Below are 22,574 nucleotides of genomic sequence, written 5' to 3'. Positions count from 1 at the left end.
GGCACATTGTACATGTAAGTACATACTATACAGTTATGGCATAGCGTCTATCTTCGCTTTCGCGTCCAGTGGAAGATTCTCTCTTCATGAAGCTAAACAAGATCGATATCACTTTCACTTTAAACTTTCTTGAGGCACTAAAAGCCGCATTTGTCCTTCTATTCCGTTCTAGTTCTTACGTATCCATTAACCGGAAGACATAACCGCACTCCTCTAGAACACCGAATATGTAGATACTGCAATCTAGATAAGTTAGAAGACGAACATCATTTTGTAGTAGAATGTAGTTTGTACAAGAAAGAGAGAGCTGAACTCTACAGACTAATAGAACCCATGTTCCCCCACTTCATACAACTAAGTAATATAGACAAATTTATATTCCTTATGAATCTAGACAAACCTTTACTTATAAAGCATATCTGTTCTTACATTTTCAATATCACAAAGAAACGAGAAGTAGCCGAATGTACGCAGTAGAATACGATCCTTGAGTAGTGTAGATTCATTGTATCATTATATCATGTTGTATCATTTGTTGTGACCTGTACTAAACCCAGTGGGTATGAATGTACAATAAAGGTCTTCATTCATTCATTAACGCATTTTACATTTTTTTACAGGTTCCTGAAGTTCACACACTGGGGTTTCGTGGCCCTGACCGCGCACATGTGCGTCTCCGCCGCCATATGTCTTCGCGAGCACGTCAAAGGCGGCAGGGACAACCACGACGACTTCTACGACGACTCAGCCGAAGGCGCCCGAGAAGACGACGACTTTTACCGAAATGGGCCGAACGACGAGATGGAACAAAGCCTCCTAACTAGCGAAAGAAGTCTTCCTACTAGTAGACATCGCCAACAAAATAGAAACTCACTCCCTTGGTACATAAAGTTAGACTGGGCACTGTACGATATCTCATGCACACACGCACTGACTATTTCCATTTTGTATTACTCCGCCATGGGCGGTGATACGTCCACTAACAACAGTTGGTTGTTACACATCATGAACTCAGTCATAGTTGTAACGGATGTACTCATCTGTGGAATCCCCACACGAATTGCACACGTCATCTACCCACTACTGTATATGGTGACGTATCTGCTCTTTGTGTATTGGATCTCGTCCTTGGACGGATTCAAGAAATACGGCCAGGTGTACGCTTTCTTAGACTTTGCGGGGAAGACGAAGAGAACGGCTTATATGATCGTAGCGATGATAATTTTTGTGGTGCCCGCTTTTCATTTGGTTGTGTACGTACTGTACAGATGTAGACTTGCACTTCTGAGGATGTTGAAGGGAGGGGGTGTGAAGACTGATAATGGTTGTGGTAAGAGGGACGCCCAAACCCAAACAGAGCCACAAGTTTAACTGGCTATTGTATAGAATGCAAAACAAAATGCGAGACTTAAGAATTTTTTTTTTTTTAAATGTAGAATTTTACACAAATCGATTAGCTATCATTGCTGAAATGCTGTACCTGATTTCATGGAATGGATTCAAATAAATAAACATGATTTGTGATGTACCGCTGTGTGCTTTATGTTGTTTTTATTTTGTGGTTTGCCTATAAATATAATTCGTTTGATTATATATCAAAGAGTTTTCTCTTTCCGACAAAATCATCCATTTGTATGAAAAACCTACTCTCCAAGCAGAGGTTAGGCTCCAGCTGTTTTTTTAACGTTTTTTAGTCATTTTTATCGGGCTTTCTATTTTGTATTTTATGTTGCTGTGTCAAAACCTAGCTGGCGTACTTCAGAAAAATGACAAAATAGAGAGCCCGATAAAAACGACTAAAAAACGTTAAAAAAACAGTCGGAGGCGCCCAACCTCTGCTTGGAGGGTATGAAAAATCTAGGTGGTGGTTCCAATTCCACGTTAAAATGTCCAATTGTCCAATTTTTCTTTTTGATGAAACTTGAAAGCCTGAAGAATCAATAACTCCTTTGGTCTTAAGACTAAGGAGGTATCCTTTATTTTCGCACACTTCTCTTGTGTGTTTTCTGGAAGAGATGGTCGGTAGACTTCAAATAAACTGGGGAGGATGCTATAATCTGACATAAGGCCATGTTGATATAATCATATGGATGACATCCACACGCATTAACTTTCGGCCGTTTCCAAACAAAACGGAAGTTTTCGCCCATACTATGAATCGTATAAAGCAGCTGCAAAGTGAGCATAAATAGCAAAAAAAATATTGAAAAATCCTTTTATACATGTTCTGATGTCATAGAATGCCAAAGTCAGTCCCAAAGTAAAAGACGAATATGTGAAAGAACAATAAATGTATTCTCTGGAAACTCCAAAACTGCATGCGTGAAAATAAAAAAAAAAAACGTTTGCCGGCTTGGCATTATGAGATCTGAGACTGAGTGGACAGGAAGGTTGAACAAATGACTGAATACACAGTGTACAGTGTATGGTATATCGAACAATTATTTTTGTCCTTTAAATCATAACTTCTTCTTTGACTTTGGAACTGACTCATACTATTTCTACAACATTAATAAACTATTTTTTAAATTCTTATCATAAATCTGCTCATTTTGCAGTGGCTGTGGTAAATACGATTTACAGTAAGCTCGAAAACGTTTTTTTTAAACGTCCAAAAATTGATGCGCGCCTGGATACCATCCATATAATCAACTCAACATGGCCCTATGACAACCCCAGACCATAGTGAGCCGCTAAGGACAGGTGGCCTTCTCTTGGGGAAACTATCACTTTTCATGTTTACATTGTTGGACCAATGGCAGTACAGGTGGCGGGGCTTGTGTTCAAATTACCACGGCGCGATTGGCTGTCACTCTAATCGAATTTCACGAGTCGTCTGATGTGATTGGTTAGCCACGATGACGACTTCATCGTTGATGATAAGGTCGTGCTCTCGGTTCGGACAGCCAGAAAGCCAGGTCTTCCAAGCTGGTGGTACTAGTATCATCCGCTTGTGCAGCGTGTCAACCAACACAAAAGAACCACACAAGGAAGGGACGTACTCCACCAGGCCTGCTACCGGGGTTAACATTTCCCCCTCCAGAACTGCGCGAGAAATGGAAACCCTATATTGTGGCCTAGCAAAGGTCAGGTAGATGCCAAACTCGGACTACTCGACCTACAAACTTCGTCCAGTGTTGACTCCAACGTCAGTTCCAACTCTAAAGTCACGACGTCATCCGACGGAACGTCCACGTCGAACGACAGCGGAGCGCTGGCGAAGCCGCCGTCGGTGGAAGCTACTTTAGTAGTGCCGAGGAAAGAATCCCTTTCATCCGCTAGTCTAGACCGAAAGACTGAAAATCGTGTACATGGATACCTAACCGGACTATAAGTACAGGCCCAGGAAAAAGGTAAGCGAGCCCGATCACAATTTCAATGGTCTGCGGTATGTTGAATGATCGATGGGTGGAATGTTCTATGGTCTTCCTACTACCCCTGTCACATTATCCACGATCTTCGGGCGTATCGATGGAAGATCGTGTCACATATAAGCCATACTTTCTACCTTGTACAGTTGTTGTGCAATAAAGTTATGATTATAAGCGAGGCTCGGGCGATTGCCGCAGAATCGTCGTCCGATCGATTTTCGCCAAATGTGACAGGGGTTTAAGGACGGCGGATTACATTCATTATGTATTCGTATCGATGATAACATTGACAGGTATGAGTAATATAATAGGTCATTTTCATGGCGAACTGACGCAAAGTGTAGTTTCTTATCTTTACATGCATTAATGTCGTAGAAAACCTAAGTCGATTCACAATCAATGAAGAAAATGTGAAAGAACAAAGGAATCTATTGTTCGGTATACCATACTCTGTGTGTTCAGTCATTTTTTCTTTAACCTTATTGAAATTGCAACAAAAGCAATACAATGCGGTCACTAGGCAGCTAACTAGTCATTTGTTCAACCTTCCTGACCACTTTAGATTTCATGATAAAGGCAACTTTTTGACGAACTTTTATTCGCACGCTCGCTTCATATTTGGGGTTCCCAGAGGATATAATCCTTACAATCAAATCAATATGACCTTTCTAATTCACCGTGTTTGGTACTGTTACACAAGAACATACCACGCTCCTTCAAAGTGCCCCACCAGCACTATCCATTGAATATGCGTGTATGACTGTTTTGTGCAATACATGGCCCTCTATATAGGGGCGATTTAAGAACGCCCTCAAACAAATTGTACTATCCAAAGCTCTTAAAACTGAACCACAATTATGACAACATTCCACCCCCTAAGATACTGAACTTGCGCGTTGTTTAGCTCCTGGTAAAATACTAATTCCCGTGTAGAATACACTTCTTTTGTTTGCTCACGGTGACTTTTCTGTGAAATAAAAATTCAGCCGGGCAGCAAACTAAACGCCTTCTTTGGTAGTACATTGAATATATTTTCTGGATAAATACCTTCTGTCCTAGTGTTTTCATTCCATTCAATGGAATTCAAACCTTCTTAGTTGACCGGTGAGGTGACGTGAGGTGAGAGGTGGTTGACCTACTAATCGTGATTTGCATTGCCCCATGTGACCATGTGACGTAATAGGGGATTCCCCCGGAATGCTTGCGGCTCGACCAATCACGTCACAGGAGCTGACTGGCGCGCGAAACTATAGCGTCCCCAAAACTTTGTACGCGACTCCGAGCCTGGGAAGTTTTCATACAGACGAATTCTTTGTTCACCGCGCTTTCTACGTTTCGTCCACCGTACTGTTGTCTTCTACTGTCTACTACACATCTTGACACAATGCAGGCTTTCGTTACGGAAGAAACTCTGGATCAACACGACAATATCATGGTTGGACAGTACAGACAGGGCCGATGTCCCAGTGTTGATCATCATGCGGGCAGGAGTTCTTCTAGTGCGTATGAGACAGCCCCTCTGTACCGTTGCAGTCACAACACGCAGGTAATCTAAGTCCGACCCTTTGCTCACCGGTTTTGTCTCGTACATGGGTGAACCACGTTTTGTGTGAAATATTCGAAGCAACAGTTTATGACTCGCCATTGCTGTGCGGGGATTTGTACGTGTTCCTTCCTGTTTGGGAATGGAAGTGGATTCTGTATGTTAGCTTAGCACTCCGCTAGTATTCGTCATATCTGTCTATGTCTTGTAAATAGTTTTTCTATGAAATGTCGTGCATCATACGGTATCAGTATGTTCAGCTTTTTGTTTTGTGAACATGGTAGTGTGGCATCCACGGCTCAGACGTCGGGGGAATGACCCGTCTGAGAAACTCCAAATCTTACGGCTAATCTACAAGAACGTCTTATTTTTTAACCTGCTCATCGGCTCCTAGTAATTCCATAGCCTGTTAAAACCTTCACCTTAAGGCAACTTCAAGATTATACAACGTACTGTTATGTACATACATGTAGTCTTTAATTTTGGCCTGAGAGGTGTGTCTCATGGTTCCTCGCTGGTTCACCATATGGACCCAATTCCGTAGCGTCATGGCTCGGAGGTCATGTTGTCGGGGGAAATTCAAAACATTTTCATATGGCAAAATAATGACAAATAATAAGACACCTGAAATAAAAAGGCTCAAAGCCAGGAATATTTCATGTCAGAAGAACAGTACGTGATATTTACAGGCTCTAGCCTCTACACGGAAGCGTTCTTGTACTCAAGTTTGTGTTGATTCGTCATCCCCATGTGATTGACTTTTTGGTACGGTCCAGACTTATATATTGACGTGTACTTCAACATGTGGCGCAGTGTCACAGTGACTACTGCTCTATGGCCAGGAAGGTTTCTTGCCCAGGACAAATTTCAATAATATCAGGTATTAGTCGACATATATATATATTAGAGGGTAAGTCATGTTTGGTGTTACTTATCTTTCGTGGTCATCGTTTCACGAACATTGTTTTGATGGTTTTCAGGTGTACTCTGTAATGTTGAGACACAGTCAATCGTCTGGTCATTTGGTGTGGTCACTCAAATAGCCTGTATCTAATACTATGCGGTTTTGGCAGGGGTCGGGGCATTTTTGGATTGTTTATCAAATGCCAAAAAAGTAGTGTCTGTCGATGTCAATGATATGAATATATCATTATACAACACATAGCCTTTTTTTTCCATAATTGAATGACGAAATTGTCAAAACCCGCTCTGTTCCATTATGGGACTATTGCAACATGTGACATTTGCAACTGAGAAAGAGAAGAATATTTATAGATAAATATGATACAAATTTGCAAAACAATTGCATAATTAATGAGAAAAAGCTACTAGTAAAATCCCCTAGCGGTAAATGATTGGGATTTCTTACTTGTGACATTTGGAAGTTGTGTACTGAATATTAATTATGCAAATGAATACCTGAATCGCATAACTTATCAGGAAAAGCGACGGAAGCCTTTTTTCTTAACATAGATTGTGTAAGTCTGTTATTTAGGTGGAGGAGATGATCAACTAATATGATTTATGCAAATGGTACTAATACACCAGTTATAAAGGTTAAAATCATTCGGCGAAGGTATTGGGTCGTTGAACTCTTGTTTTGATAGGCTATTACGATCAATCATCGCAGGCAGAAAAGTGTCTTATGTCTACACATTGGCACAGACAAAAACTAAATACTATTGGGTGTCTCTTGACCTTAAGTAACCTCTTCCGGATACAACCGGTTCGCGTGCGTACTTGTATTGTGGTAATCTTTATCTTTATTAGCTCTGGGACTTGATAAAGCTTGCCGCGAACGTACTAAGTGTATTGAAAGTGAGTGTTCATGGTAAGATAGCCCTATTGAATACAGATAAGATTACAACTGGCCGTGTTGTTTAATAGGTTGTGCCAGTTCTAGTTGGAGTTAATGTTGGGCCGAGAATAAAAACAACACAGAGGCTATTGACAGGCTAGAAAAAGACATTACCCAATTATTGACAGGCTACATGTCTGTTATAGTAACAATGTTTCCAGTAACAGAAGAAATACAATACGTCTACACGTAGTTGCTATAAAGATACTTCTGGTAGCAAGTTTTTCACAAAATGACGTTTTCAAAAAGTCGACTGTCAACTGGTAACTTTGAGTTAGCAATGGTAGGTTTACGTTTCTAACATCGCACCAGGGGCCAAATTTTCCTAAAAGCCACTCCTAACCATAATCATAACCCCAATGCATTTGAATACTATTGTAATTGAAAATCAGACACAAAGAGGCAGTCATATCATAACTGCTGGAAGGATGATCCTGCTAACAGTGCTTTGTTATCGACAGGATCATCCTGTCAAGTTTTACCGCTCAGACGTTGAATGGAGAGGCTGGGTATAGGTGTGCGGACACTGACAATGTCTAAATTACTCATGGTGACCTTTCTGTAAAATCACAATTCGGCCCTGGAGGAAACTGCACCTACTAGTACTTGTAGAGTAATACATTGTATATCTTTTTCTGGAAAACATCCTCCACCCCCAATAGGGACTCTCACTTCGCCCAGAGAGGTTTTCATTTCAGGTCGATGCAAACTTCAAACACTTTACTCCACTGCCGATCGTCAATTTGCCTGACTGCTGCCACATGTCATGTCCCATGTGACGTATCGCGGCCGCAAGACAACAAGAAAACAGTACAATGCTTAAATACAGAAATGTTTGCGGTGGTTTTATGTAGCCACTTAACCGCGAATTTAAAACCACCGCGAACATTTTTCCATTACAATATGTGATTACAGAGTATGGCACTACTGCGAACTTAAAACCACCGCGAATACACCATTTTCCCGCTACTGCGAAATTAAATCCCCGCGAACTTAAAAGGTTAAATGCCTTCACAGTAACTGCCTTCACAGTACTGTGTTCTTCTACCTTAACTGGCCGCAGGAATCAAGAGCTAGAAGCTTAAGTATGGTTTGTGATATTCGATGTTCAATAAGGTCAGCGTTTAATTTGTATAAACGTCTTTCATTAAATGATACTGTTGTGCTTTGTGTTGAATATTGCTGACATCAGAACTTGAACGCTGTGGGAACTTTAATTTCGTCCCTACCCAGTGTTACATTTGAAGAATGCCGAGGTCTAAAACCTTACTCCCAGCTGAGTGTGTTAACGTTTGTCCCACTTCATCACGAGTTCATGTCAACACCGTTATCTAACGTTCCTATCCAATTAATGGCGAAACCCCTCCCCCAAGTTCTCAACACACACCGGTAGCTAGTGACTGTCTACGCGATTTTATCGTCAAACCGGCCCGGCGATTGTATTCAACATATTGGCTGTTCTATCAATATACTATCTGGCTGCCACGTCCCATGCCGGAGATAAAGTGGATTTTAGCGCCATGCTTGTGTGATGTTTGTTGTCTGTAGTTATTTGAAGTCAGCGGCCCATCGTGACCTAAGGTACGCTCCGTGTGACTGTTCGCGGCAGCGGCATAATTTATCTCAATTGTTTCCTCTCGACTGTTTACAGTTGCTAAAACGTTTACCTGATTTTCCCCCCTCCACCTGTATGGCCTGTATCACGAAAGCCGATCCTCTCTTGCGCATGAACCGGGGCTTCCCCAACACTTCACACTACGCCAATCACAGAAGGGCGCCGCACGAGTAATAGCCAATCCGTGTCCAGTGTCCAAATGTGACACAATCCGTCCCGTCAAGAGGGGTGCATGTTGGAGACTTGTATTCCCCCCAGGTTAACGTTGTTTGATACTGCCTGGCTTGGGTTTAATTCAAACTTTTAAGATTTCAAACTGGATTCAAGTGGAACCGGCAGCATGCATGCTAAAATCTGACTAAAGACGCAGTCCAGAGGAGTTTGTTCTGGTAGTGCGGTACAAACAGTATCCTATTTGTCCTGGTCATCTATCCGCCCTCCGTTATAAAGTGATGGGGAATCGTCGTCTGGAGCCTAAAGTCACCTATGCGCTGAGACGACCGCCTACAAGCGGGCGTCTAATTCCGCGCAAAGCAGAAAAACTTACCGAGGGCTGGGCGGGTGGGTCGCTTCAGGCTCCAGACGTGGTCGGAGGGCGGCCTGATGAGTGACGAGATGCCTCTAATCTGCATATTTATACAATGGATGGATCACGTGTCTAACATCCGGGCGAATAGGCGACCAGAATAAATAGTATCCTATTTGTCCTGGTCATCTATCCGCCCTCCGTTATAAAGTGATGGGGAATCGTCGTCTTCCGCCTTTGCCCTTTCTGGCTTCAGAGCCTTTCCTTTCCTGTCACCTAGTATCTTCCTCCGAAGACACTCTCCTAAGATATCTTCTCACTCCTTTTCCTGTTCACTCTTTCAAATCATCTCCTATCTTGTCCCTCTCTCAACTTCCCATCCTTATCTTCGCTCTTTCACCTTTCTTCTCCCCTTACTCATCTTATCCCTTTCTTATTCCTGTCGACTTGTCACCCTCACTTCATCTTGCCCTTCTCTAGACTTTATCGCTACGTAAAACCACACATTCCTAAGTATTCTCTCTCGTTTACCCAACGCTAATCAACCCACTCTAATCTTACACATCGGTCAAACCATGAAGAGAAAACCAAACATAACTGAACCGTGCTCTGCACTGCATCTGGTAAATCAGCGCTGTGCGATACAAAATCATTTGTGCACAAACGCACGTCATGCTGCTCACTTCTGTCCACACAGCCCGTTTCCCGCGCACACTCCTTAGCCAGGCCTCAGTCCGGCCCAGGTCCTTACGCACTTCCGCTTAACAAATCATCCAGCCTTCCGCGGGAACCCATCGCACTGGATTAAGTCACAAAAGGAGATAAATCGTACAAGACTTCTCGGATCGTCCAGCTTTCCGCGGAACCCCTTCGCACTGGATGTCGTCACAGTGTGTCACGAAAAACGTGCACAATTTTTTTTTTGTTTTTTTTTTGGATCGCCCAGCTTTCCGCGGAAACCCTTCGCGCTGGATAATGCCACACCGGCTAAAACAACTGCATACTTTCCGAATCATTCAGCTTTCCGCGGCACCCCGTCGCACTGAATGATATTCCACCGTACTGAGAAAGGATACACCGTCCTACACCTTCTCGGATCCCCGCACTGGAATAACGTTAGAAACAAACGAGTAACTCGACGTGTTATTCACAAGGACGTCAGGCTAACACAGGGTTACTCGAATAATTCCGAACAATCCAGCATTCCGCGGCACCCCATCGCACTGGAAAACGAATTTCACAAATTAAGAAATGAGGGGGGGAAACCTGCCTAACAAAGGAAACCAAAAGACTCACAGTCCGTTCCTTGAGCTGCCGGTGAAGTTGGATGAACTGGCGGGCTGAGTGGTGTTGGGGACCGGAACGCCAGCCGGGCCTGATCCTCAAACTGCTGTTCCTCATAGCGCTGCGCCCTGAAGCCACCTCCTCGGACTTTGGTATCTGTTTTCAACAACTCTAATCGGTGAAAGAAACAAGGTTCACAAAGAAAAACATCACAGCCTAACAGGTTCCCTGGCGCGTCTTGTCCCCTCTCTGCTGCTGTAGCTTGTGCATGCCACCGACGGGTCCCATGGCCGCACATCTGGCGAGGTTGATGGCGGCGTGTCCCGTAGCTGGCAGTGGTGTGTCCCGCGCATCCCTGCTGTCGGAGGGGGAGAGCGTCAGACCTGTATGAACAACACGTGAATCATGAGATGGTGGGGAGGGACGGGCGCCCGGCAACAGGTCCGGTCCCAGACAGACGAGTCTAAAACATACGCAACTTCCACACCGCCCAGATCCCACATGCGAGCGAGCCGCGTTACGTGGAGTAGTCGTGGGCCACGCGTGTCCACAACTCAGTCACCACACGCCTTACAGGTGCACACTCATACACATGCAAACTAAAACAAATGGTAGCAGGAAACCCCATACACAGCCTCGACGTTCAAACTAGGAAAGCAAAAGAAAAATTCTACCTGGCCACAAAAACGGAAAATGACACCCAAATCGTACCAACTGCAGCCTTCCAAGCTCAGATGGATTGGCTGAACGCCACGCCAGGCTCTCCCAGAAGGGTGACATGTAATCCTAAAACAAAGAAACCAAGGGGGGTCGCCATCTTGCCTCCTGGATCATGCCATTGTCGTCCTCTGTTCCTGCCTGAAAAATTCACGGAAATCAGAAAATGACATAAAAATCTGGAAACTCGTTCTGCTCCACGCCTCAGCATTAAATGCCAACACCCACAGCTTTCTTGCGCAGAGGATTAGAGTGCTAGTGGATACCAAAACATAGCGAGGACAAAAGAATTCCGGAGAATCACCAGCTCGCCATGTGGGCACCAATTATCTGCTTGGAGTGGCTGTCGGGCCCTGCTCGGAAAACATACACAAGGTCACGAAATCACACAACAATCACTCAGCTCCACGCGGAGCCAAAACGCCAACGTGAACTAAAAGCGTCCTAAACTCGACCAGGCCTAGGATAAAAGGGAAGAAACTGTAAAACGAGAAAAAAGGTGTAAAGCAGCCGTCCTCTGCACCAGGATCTTTCCTGCCCCGCCGCTCAGAAGCTCATACATACGAATAGGCGATAGAAATGCAAATTAGAACGAACAGCCGGTACTCAGAAATTCCAGGCATGCTAGAAGAAAATACGCAACAATACACGAAAAGAAATTTTAAACTACGGGACAAGCGCAGAAAATGTACCGACCGACCACTGGAAACCGACACCAAACCTTCCGTGGAAAGAACAGACGTCGACCTGACGGTAACCACGCCGTGGCCGCCGGAGTCCTCGGGTTGCCTCGTACCACCCTGCGGCGTCCAAACGCAAATCTTGCCGCCTCGGGAAGTTTTGTCTGCTTTGCGAAGGAGCCGTCGCTTCAGCTCCAGCCGTTGTTGGAGGCGGCCTGATGAGTGACGAGATGCCTCTAATCTGCATATTTATACAATGGATGGATCACGTGTCTAACATCCGGGCGAATAGGCGACCAGAATAAATAGGTGATGAGTCCCGACACTACGCGCTAGTATGTGTTAATGTATATGTATGGGATTGTGCGCGCGTGTGTGTGGTGCGTGGTTTTGGTGGGGAGTATTTTGCCGCTATTGGCAAGCAAAAACCCACCTCCAAGCAGCATGACAAAGTGCGAAAGCCAGACGCGGTCGGTTTTCTGTTGTTCCGTCGTAGTATTCGGTATGCGACGGCTGCTGTACCTTCAAATATCATACCTACTCAAACCTATCTACAGTGTAATACACTACTCACAATACTAAGTGACTACTGTGTACTTCATATATTTACACCCTACAGGCTTCTGTTCCTGACGAAAAAAGGAAATATCCCGCTGTTAACTGTGCCAGAATGTATCGTGTGGTGACGCGACAGACGGCGGAGCTACTCACACACACACACTCTACTCAGGTGAGTTTTTGTTCAGTGACCCGATGTAGTGGTGTTTCGGACCTTTTCTGTACTCGTAATGGTATTATCTTGTGTGTGAACCGATATTTTCTGACATACCAAAATAGCAGATTTACTCCAAGCACATTTACACGGTTTGTACGTGGTAAATATGTTGGGTGTGCGGCAGGGGGAAAAGGGTGACACTTTGTCACACCTAATCATGTATGTAATATTTGTATTGTCCCTAACCGCATTGCAAACGGCATGCGTTCCTCCCGCCACATGTTGACTGTTGTTAGTTATGTTACACGATGCCGACTCCGTGTACTCCGTGTTGACTTTGTTACACGATGCCGACTCCGTGTTGACTTTGTTACACGATGCCGTCCCGTGTTGACTGTTGTTACACAGTAAGTGAAAGTATGCCCTGCATGCCCAGCCGGTAAGAGCCCTGACGTGAAACGTGACACGGTTATGCCGCATAACACAAAATGCAACCTTAGCTACCTGTACATCCACGTTATTGCCGTTACTAATCTCTCAGTCTCTCGACCTGTTTCAACATTGTGACAGTACACTCTTCGTGTGTAGGTACGCATATTCTTTGTTTTCTTTAAAAACCAAGACAGCGTCTTTTGCTCCTCAGTGATTTATGATTTTAGTATGTTTGACATTTCCCCCACCTTTTTCTTCTTCAGGTTCCCTATGGAGTCAGTGAGATGCAAAGAAAACCTGTTCGTCAGTGCACAGAGGGACCGGGACATTACAACATTGAGCGCTACAACCATTCCACCACTACTGGGGAGAACACGGGCGACGGTGTCAGCGAGCAGGGGAGGCCTATCCGTCAGAACACAGAAGTGCCTGGACACTATGACTATGGTTGTTACCACTATCAATATACAACAGCCTATGGTGTTAGTCAGGTACAAGGGAATCCTGTTCAGCAAAACACAGAAGTGCATGGACATTACAACACTGAGCGTTACCACCATTCCACCACAGACTTTGAGGAGAACAGAGTTACAACAGAACGAGCCTTAAGGGCGTACAACGTGCAGAATTGCTCATCAATTTACATTTAAATAGATTGAAGCATTGTTTGAAATGTACAAAAAATGTACAGTAAGTTTCATCACAAAGCACATACTCCATTATGGAGATGTTTAGTCCCATATGATTGTTATAACAGAAGTTGCCATATATTGTATCAAAATCACAGATGAATTGTTAAGTTATAAGTTATCTTCTTATAAGTTATCTTCTTAATGCACTTGTTCAACCACGTGTATATGTAGCTAAGTTATTTTCTTCCACCTATATCGTTGAGGGATTCTCATGTAAGCTTAAAGTCCTGGGATTCCTTGTTTATCTACGTTTTGTGAATTTAGATTTTAGATGAAGTAATCGTAACATAGCGGTATGTGCAGCTTCTATGTGATTTTGTAACTGTACGTAATATAATGGACTCCCTGACTGGTCTCATTTGTACATAAATTTGGTTTTAACATACCCCCCGTGCTTCAACAACACAGAGAAACGAAAGTCTTTGAGAGAGAACTACTAGAATGACCCTCAGTATGTTGGGTTAAGGTGGAAAGAAATATTTGTATTGATGATAATGATAATGAAATCGGATGTGAAATCCACATGCAGCATATACGACTGTTCATCTATTTAAATTTAGTATGATGCAAGCAAAGTTTTAATGTACAAACTCATACCACAGTCTCATACAGGGTATTTTTGTCCCATAGAATTGTATGTTGAGTATCATATACAATTTGCAGTCATCATTATCAAATCAAAATACAACGACTTTATCTTAAGCTTCTTATTGCGTATGAACAAACCAAGTGTAGCAAAACTAATCTTTTCCTACATTTTCACCCGTATTCAACATGGATGAGTCGGTTTTGTACGTTGAATAGAAACAAAATTAATTACTACTATTGAATGACTTCTTTTTGAAAATTGTAACATATTTGACGATTTGTGTATTATTAAAAGCTTTCCTATTGTATTTCCGCCTAAAGTCCTTTTAAACATAGGGACAATCTTCGTCGACCTTGAGAATCAGTACTTGTCTTGGGACATGATGGGATAATTGTATACGGGGGGTCGAGACATGTCATTGTGATAAGGAATGTCCTTTTCATGTCGCATTTGTTTACCCTCCGAAACGCGCAATGGAAAATATGCCATTGTCGACGGACGACAACCATTAAATACGAATTTGGGCCCATGCCAAGTCAATAGGTAGACTCTTATAAATCAATTAACATAGGCTCCCAAACAATGAGTGAGATGGAAAAAAAGCTGAAGACAGCGATCCGACCAGACTATAGTAACGTTAGATTCTCAACCGTCAATTGTTCTGGCAAGTTCGTCAGAAGTTAGACATGCTTAAAAGTTCAACACCGCGGCTTGGTTCTCTTTACACATGGGCCGCTCGTTTTACACACGCGAGTTCTGTTTACACACGGGGCCAGGAAGTGATCATGATTTGGATTGTCAAGCTTCACCGGCGGTGTGACAAGAACATTTCACCAGTCATGCCGTATTTAACGTTAATTTCAACATAGCAACAGTCCACACGCCGTGCCGTATGCAATTTCAAAACCGCGTGTACGGGCGGACGGTTCTGTCTGTTTCTGTATCATCATGAATCTATAATACGGTAAAACCGCCATTCGGCGTAACACACCAGCCAGTTCGGTCCCATGGCCCAAAACAACGACCCGCGTCCACCTGTGTCACGAATGCCTCACCTGGACTCTCCATTGTGCATATTTTAGTGGTAAAGTACAGGCTATGACGGGCAGAGCACGCCTATCAGAGTAGCCTGGAGTCCCTCCGCGGGTAGCGACCTTCGGGAGCGGACTCCAGGCTACCGTATAGTCAGGGGCATTCACCTGATCGTCATGGAGGAATGTCATCCGCATGCATGGTGACGTCATGTTTTTGCCACGTGAAAAGGGCAGTAACCAGTCAGAGACGCATTGCCGAGTCAGAGTGGTAACCTAGAGTAACCTAGTTGAATAGGTGGTGCTATTTTTAGAACTTCCCAGGTTGGTGTTCCGAAATCCTAATACATTGTACTTGCAGTACATTTTATTCGGGATTAACCGAGTGGGTGGCGAACGTTGTGCCGGAGAGTTCCAGAGACACTTTATACAAGGTATGGTCCGGTGTTTGGTGCTGATTATTTAGTTTTCTGTTGTCCGTTATCCAGTACACGTTTTGTATGCGACGAGTCCGGTTTTTGAACGCAGATCCCCACATACAGGAACCATACAGCACGCATAGAGAACCCGAACCAGGCCTGAGCGGTCACAAGAGTGCGTATATACAAGTCCGTATGAGTTGTGTATTGACATTCTTTTGCTTTTACTAGGTAAAGTTTGCTGGGAAAAAGTTGTTTTCACTTTGACTTTTGCTGTGCAGCCTGGATATTGAACGGAAAAACAAGACTTTTTCGGCCTCAAACATTACCTAAACTAATAATGTAAATACGGAACTCATTCGGACTTGATATACTATATGGCTGACTCTTACGACCGATTCTACGGTAAGGCTGCACGTTACAAGGAAGAAACGTCATTATTGTCCGGGCGCGTCCATCCAAAAATAGGTAATCTCCAAGCAGATCTTGCTGTGGCACATGGGAATGAGTTTAGCCGGAGTTATTGGCCAGAGGAGTTATTTCGCTGTGACCAATAACTCCTCTGCCGGCTAAACTCCTTCGTATTTGCCACAGCAAGATTTGCTTGGAGATTGAAAACAGGGGCGTTTCATTTTTTAGCAATATACATGGAACCAAAGTACCATTGTTAGTCACGTCGGAATTACCAAGAGTGCTACCTTTACCATAAACGTACTTTTACTTAGTTATCCACGGTTGACAATCTTGTTCAATAGGTCAATAGTTGTTGACATTATTTGCTACTCAGTCGGATACCCAACGGGTTGATGTCCTTCCAATGAACTTCCATGCAAAGCCAGCGACCTTTGTACCTTGTAATTGTTGACAAATGTGGTGAGACGACAAAGGTCAGCGTCAAGAATTAAGGGCAGCATGTTGACATTAGACAAGACTATGAATTGGTGGCGCACTAAACTCTCACTTCAACACGGTCGTCTGTCATGTTCGGCAACCCAGGATATTCAGATACAGCCTTACTGTCTGGTGAAGTTTCGTCCACCATTCATACTGTTTTCTCAAACTACTGTATACCTTAACACCATGTAGACTTTCGTTCCTGAAGAAAATCGCAGCAAACACTTTGAATTTTAATCACTTTGCTCATGTGAAAATGAGTACCCCTATTAATTGCGGATCATAGGGACGTCCCTCGGATAGGACGTTAAATGGAGGTCCCGTGTTTGAGGACGCACACATCTCGAGTACTTTAAAGATCCCACCACACTTACCGATAAGAGTAGGTATAACGTTACATCCCTGTGTAAGTGGATCACATAAACCAGTACCCTTCAGTGGACAGTGCAAACCCGGTGTGTTACGCAATGAGGGGGTTTACCTATTTTGCGAACCAGACTTTACGGCCGGCAGAGAATTTGCTCGGCAGCCAGGGCAGTTCTTTCCGAGCACTTTGGGAGTGTCCTGTAGGGAGAGAGTTGTCAGCCTATTGCTGCCTAACTTGGCCGGCCCGGGCGAAAACTACGCGAAAACCAGGTTCCCAGAGCTATTTTTAGGAAGGGGATTCCCCGTCGAAAGGGTCATAAAGAAAGAGGGGGAATCTGATGATATAGGACTAAGATTCTAGGACTTAAGGGGTTAAAGCCTTAGTTTAACAGAACTGAGGGGGTTTGAAGTAGTCAGGGCAGTAGTTTGTAGGGATTGAAGCGTACGGACTCAGGTCTTGGGGCTGTATGCAGTTTGGGTTGTCATCGCCTACACTCCCACCTCTATCTCGTGTTTGGAACGGCCCAAAGGGACTATGTCAACACGGCCCAACGTGGTCATGTAAATTGTGCCGTTGCTCAACACTCACACTTTGTTTTCGATCCTGACGAAGATCGCGGCCAAGACGACTACATAAAATCTGGTGACACAGACAGACAGAGTTTTTCGAGTCTGTCAACATACACCACTGCAGCACGGTTGAAGCGCAAATCTATTAAAGGTGAGTGCTACTCAGCATTTCAAGTTAACGCATCCGGACTAGCAGTGGTCGACAGGTTGTGTCCAACTTCTGTCCAAGTTCCGAGTTCACAGAATAGAAGCAGCTAGCCTAAGACACTACCGCAGGTAAGCAAGGAACAGAAGAACTCAGTTTTTCTCGTTAGAGATCTGGTATTTTCTCAAACAATGATAGTTACTTTGCAGTAACTTTCGGTTTACTTTCTTCCTCAGGATTAAGCACAATTAAGGGTAAGACTTGTTGCTTGCTATTTCGGACTGTACTTCACCGGTGTAGCCGGGTGCACTATGACGATGATGGAGGGTAAGACGGCGAAAGGGGGCGCGAGCAAGTCAGGCCGCATAACTGCATGCAACAGTAGTACTATACACCCCGAATGTTTAGGTACGGATCGCCAAATGATGAGTACCGTACCATGAATACCTACCATACATGTGGTGATTTAAGTTTAAGTGCAAAAATGGTTGAAGCTGTAACTGTTTGACTGCCTGCAGGACCCGTTTCGCCATCCCGGGACGGAAATGTACTTGTTCGGTTGTTGGACCGATAAAAAACTTCACACCGTCCGTCCAAAAAATCAAAACTTTATGACACGACCCTGATGAAAATGCATTTTCGTAAGCTTGAAATTAGATATTTTGCAACGAAAAATAACATAGGCCCAACGACGTTTATCCGATCATTAGGTTAAATACGCTTGGTTCTGTTTACACATGGGCCTTGCTTCTTACACGCATTCTGTTTAAACGTGTGCCGCCCTATTATCCATGCAGAGCCTACGTGCGGTGGCGTAAGATAGTATCATAGGCTGGCAAAGGAGTTAAACCTGCATTTAATTTCGCTGACATTTAATTTTGCGGTAGCGGGAAATTGACTTTTCCCGGTGGTTTTAATTTCGCGGTAAGACCATGCACTGCAGTCTCTTACTGTCATGGTCGAATGTTCGAGGTAGTTTTAGATTCGCGGTGAAGCGGCCGCCGCAAAAACCGCAAACATTAAACTACTAGTACCGCGAAAGTTTCTGCATTCACAGTATGTTGTGCCACAGTAGGATCTGCATGGAGATAAGGGCTGGGGCGCCAAACTGCAAGGTTTGTATCTAACGATTGACACCACAATAAATTCTGTAGACCACTCGCCTGCCCTGAGGCGTTCCCTGCACAGAACCACATACCATTACACATCGCCGGGTCGGGGCAACTATTCACATGTTTCGCGGGCTTTTTATGCAAATGAGCACAGGCTGGGGTCCCAAAACAACCACCACGTCCACCTGTGTCAAAAATACTTCCGCATGCTTGGGGATTTACTCCCCAACACATTACCTCAACCACACCGGAGGTGATAGCCAATCAGTGTCCAGAAGGTGAACTAGTGGGCCGCCTATTGGTAGAAAACTGGCGCGGCTGCAGGGGACTTTGACCGACGTGGTCTCGTTCGGACGACTATATCATTCTGACGGCATTCCGGCTAATTCCTTCTCGTGTGAAGGGGATTTAAGGCCCATTTGGAATTCCCACCCGAATGGCCCCGAATGTGACACGAAGTTTATAAAGTTCTGTTCGCAAGCGTTTACTAGGCGCTTACCCGCACTGTGTGTCTGTGTGGATATTTCGCCGCTTTCGGCAAGCGGAGACACACCTCCGCACAGTTCGAAATCCAGGTACCGGCTTCCTCTGTGTTTACAACTTTTGTATTGCGGCGGGGTGTACTGCTAACGCTATACCCTAAAATACTGATGTAGCCAAACCTGTCTACATATACAGTACAATTCACTACTCACAATACTATATGACTACTGTCTACTTCATGCCTTGATATATTTACACCCTGCAGGCCTCTGTTCCTGACGAAAAACGCAGATATCCCGCTGTTGACTGTGGCAGAATGTCTCGTGTGGTGACACGACAGGCGGCGGTACTACTTCCACACTTCCACGCTGCGCAGGTGAGTTTACCTTCAGTGTCCCGATGTAGTGGTGTTTATGACTTTCATGTAACTTATAATTTCTCAGGCGTGAACCGATATTTTCTCAAATAGCGTGGCAGTGGCCGGTTCGAATTCTGAACGTGCACGAACACTAGTTTAAAAAATCACCAATTTGACCAAAACAACATTGCGGCACCTACGATTACAGAATTTCGTGAGCTTCACCGAAAACATCTTGCCTTTATGCGTCTTAAATTTTGTTTGTACAAGTTACGGTTTTTTTTAGTTATAGCACGATTATGTAACAATCACACCGGTACCGAGCCGAGCGACTTCCGGTATCCGCCGCCGCGGTCACCGCTTCTGAACGCGCACCCACGGCAGTCACGCCGAGCCGCTGATATTCGCCGCCGCGGTCACCGATCAGGCTGACTCGGGGTTCGAACAATTGCCTTGGCCCCTGCTGTGCGTCGGTTTAACGTTTGTACGTGTTCCTAATTGAGCATAAATACGTCTATTCTCTATGTGAGCTTCGCACTCCTGGTATTCCATGTCTGTGTCTTGTGACAAGTTTTTAGATGACATGCCCTGTATGTAGGTAGCTAGCGCAGTACGGCCCATTTTGCGGTGGCCCCTGCGCCTCTCTGAACGTTAACGGCGTGCACCTACCAACACTAGACAGTTTAAAAATTCGCCAAAAAAAATCATTCCGGCACCTACGATCACAAAATTTCTTGAGCTTCACCACAAGTATTTGGCCTATATGTGCCTTGAATTTTGTTTTGATACAAGTTACGAGTTTTTAGTTATAGCACGATTATGTAGCAATCACGCCGAGCCGAGCGAGTTCCGGGATCCGCCGCGGTCACCGCTTCTGAACGCACACCTACGCCATTCCCGCCGAGCCGCTGATCCGCTGCCTCGGTCACCACTTCTGAACGCACACTTACCAATACTAACGTTAGTTTTAAAATTCCGGCACCTGCGATCGCAAGCTTTCGTGAGCTTCACCGCAAACACCTTGCCCTTGTGCATTTTAGATTTTGTATTGATACAAGTTACGAGTTTTTAGCTATCATATAGGGTGTCATCTGGCACCCCGGTCTTACCAGAGTTTTGTCATCGAAAGTCGAACGCGTGCAGAAGAGGGCTCTGAGAATTATACTAGGACGGGAGTACGTCACTTACGACAGTGCACTGAACACTTCGGGTCTTTGTCGACTGGACTGTAGAAGGGACAATCTATGCCTACGGTTTGCACGAACTCTTGTCAACTCTGAAAGATTCAGTTATTGGCTTCCATCTAGACGAGGGGATACCCATGATAGGTCTCTAAGAAACAAAGACAAACTCTCTCACTTCCGGTGTAGAACTGCTCGTTTCGCTAATAGCACATTACCGTACTGTGTAAAGCTCCTGAACCAAGACTAAGGGTAATTTGTGAATACTAGCGAATCTTTCTTTGTATAGTAACTGACCAGTTATTGTAAACGATAGATGTTATGTTGTGACTCGATCATTTTAAAAGTGTTAACTTGAGTTAGAGGTTGAAGTACTGAGTGTGAAAAAACGACAATTCAGCCATTTGTAAATGTGCTGCAAGTGTTTTTTAATGTCAATGGCAATAATAAACCATTTCTCTATAGCGCGATTATCAGCAACCACGCCGAGCCGAGCGAGTTCCGGAATCCGCCGCGGTCACCGCTTCTGAACGCGCACCCGGTACCAATACTAACGTTAGTTTAAAATTTGCTTAAAAAAACTCCGGCACCTGCGATCGTAAGCTTACGTGAGCTTCACCGCAAATATCTTGCCTCTGTGTCCTAGATTTTGTTTTGATACAAGTTATGGGTTTTTAGTTATAGCGTGATTATCAGCAATCACACCGAGCCGAGCAGGCTCGGATTCGCCGCCGCGGTCACCGATCAGGCTGACGCGGGGTTCGCGCAGTACGGCCCATTTTGGCCGGGTGCGAATTCTGAAGGCGCACCTACCAACAGTAGTTAAAAAATTCGCACAAAAAAAGCTATTCCGGCAGCTTAATCGCAAATATCTTGCCTCTCTGTGTCTTAAATTTTGTTTTGATACAAGTTACGGTTATTTTAGTTATATAGCGCGATTATCAGCAATCACGACGGGCGAGCGAGCTTCGAGGCCGCGGTCACCGCTTCCGGGTGGCGCCGCGTAACTCACCCTTGCTGTGCGGCGGTTTCAACGTTTGTACGTGTTCCTGATCACGTCTATTCTGTATGTGAGCTTTGCACTCCTAGTATTCCTTATACATGTCCGTGTCTTGCGAAAAGTTTTAGATGAAATGTCCTGTATGTACTGGTAGCTAGAGCAGTACCGTGCCCCTTTCTACTTGCACATTTCCACGCTGCGCAGCTGGGTTTACCTTCAGTATCCCGATGTAGTGGTGTTACGGACCTTTTGTATAACTCATGATAGTTTCTCGGGTATGGACCTATTTTTTCCCCAAATAGCCGAGTAGTAGATTTCCTTCAAGCAGATTTACGTGGTTTGTACGCCACATGAGTTAATTCTGGGGCGGGGACAATTGGACAAGTCGGGCCTTCACATTTTGATCGCATCTGATATTTGTATTATATTTGCATTCGTCCCGTCCCGTGTTGACACAATAAGTGAAAGTATGCCCTGCCCGACCGGTAAGAGCCCTGACGTGAGACGTGTGACAGTTTATGGTACATAACACAAAAGGCAACCTTTGTTACTGTAAATTACTCGTCATTGCCGTTTATATACCAATGTGTCAGTCTCTCGAACTGTTTCAACATTGTGACATTATCCTCCTTGTGTTTATATTAGGTGCGCAGATTTTTTTGTTTACTTTAAAAAACAAGATACCGTCTCTTACTCCTCAGTGATTTATACTAAAAGGATCTTTGACACCGCCCTTTACTACCACCGCCCTTTTCTAATTCAGGTCCCCTATGGAGTCAGTGAGGTGCAAGGAAACCTGTTCGTCAATGCACAGAGGGGCCGGGACATTACAACATTGAGCGTTACAACCATTCCGGTACTACTGGGGAGAACACGGGAGTCAGCGAGGAAGGAAGGCCCATTCGTCAAAACACAGAAGTGCCAGGGCACTATGAGTATGGGCGTTACCATCGTTATACAACTTCAACAGCCTATGGTGTCAGTCAGGTACAA

The 22,574-nt window shown here is 44.5% G+C and overlaps 1 protein-coding gene across 1 annotated transcript in view; it reads left to right on the top strand.

Moving 5' to 3' along the window:
- The window catches only part of LOC118416055, a 3,398-nt gene extending 1,989 nt beyond the window's left edge, over positions 1-1,409 (top strand). Inside the window, exon 3 of the mRNA XM_035821107.1 lies at positions 621-1,409. Coding sequence (XP_035677000.1) covers positions 621-1,371 — 751 coding nt within the window. The 3' untranslated portion in view covers positions 1,372-1,409. The remainder of the gene's footprint in view (positions 1-620) is intronic.
- Positions 1,410-22,574: the final 21,165 nt, after the last annotated feature.

This window comes from Branchiostoma floridae, chromosome 5 (genome assembly GCF_000003815.2).
Source record: "Branchiostoma floridae strain S238N-H82 chromosome 5, Bfl_VNyyK, whole genome shotgun sequence".
In the NCBI taxonomy this organism is placed as follows: domain Eukaryota; kingdom Metazoa; phylum Chordata; class Leptocardii; order Amphioxiformes; family Branchiostomatidae; genus Branchiostoma; species Branchiostoma floridae.
The sequence above is the reverse complement of the archived record's forward strand: the minus strand, read 5'-3'. Positions and strand labels throughout refer to the sequence as shown.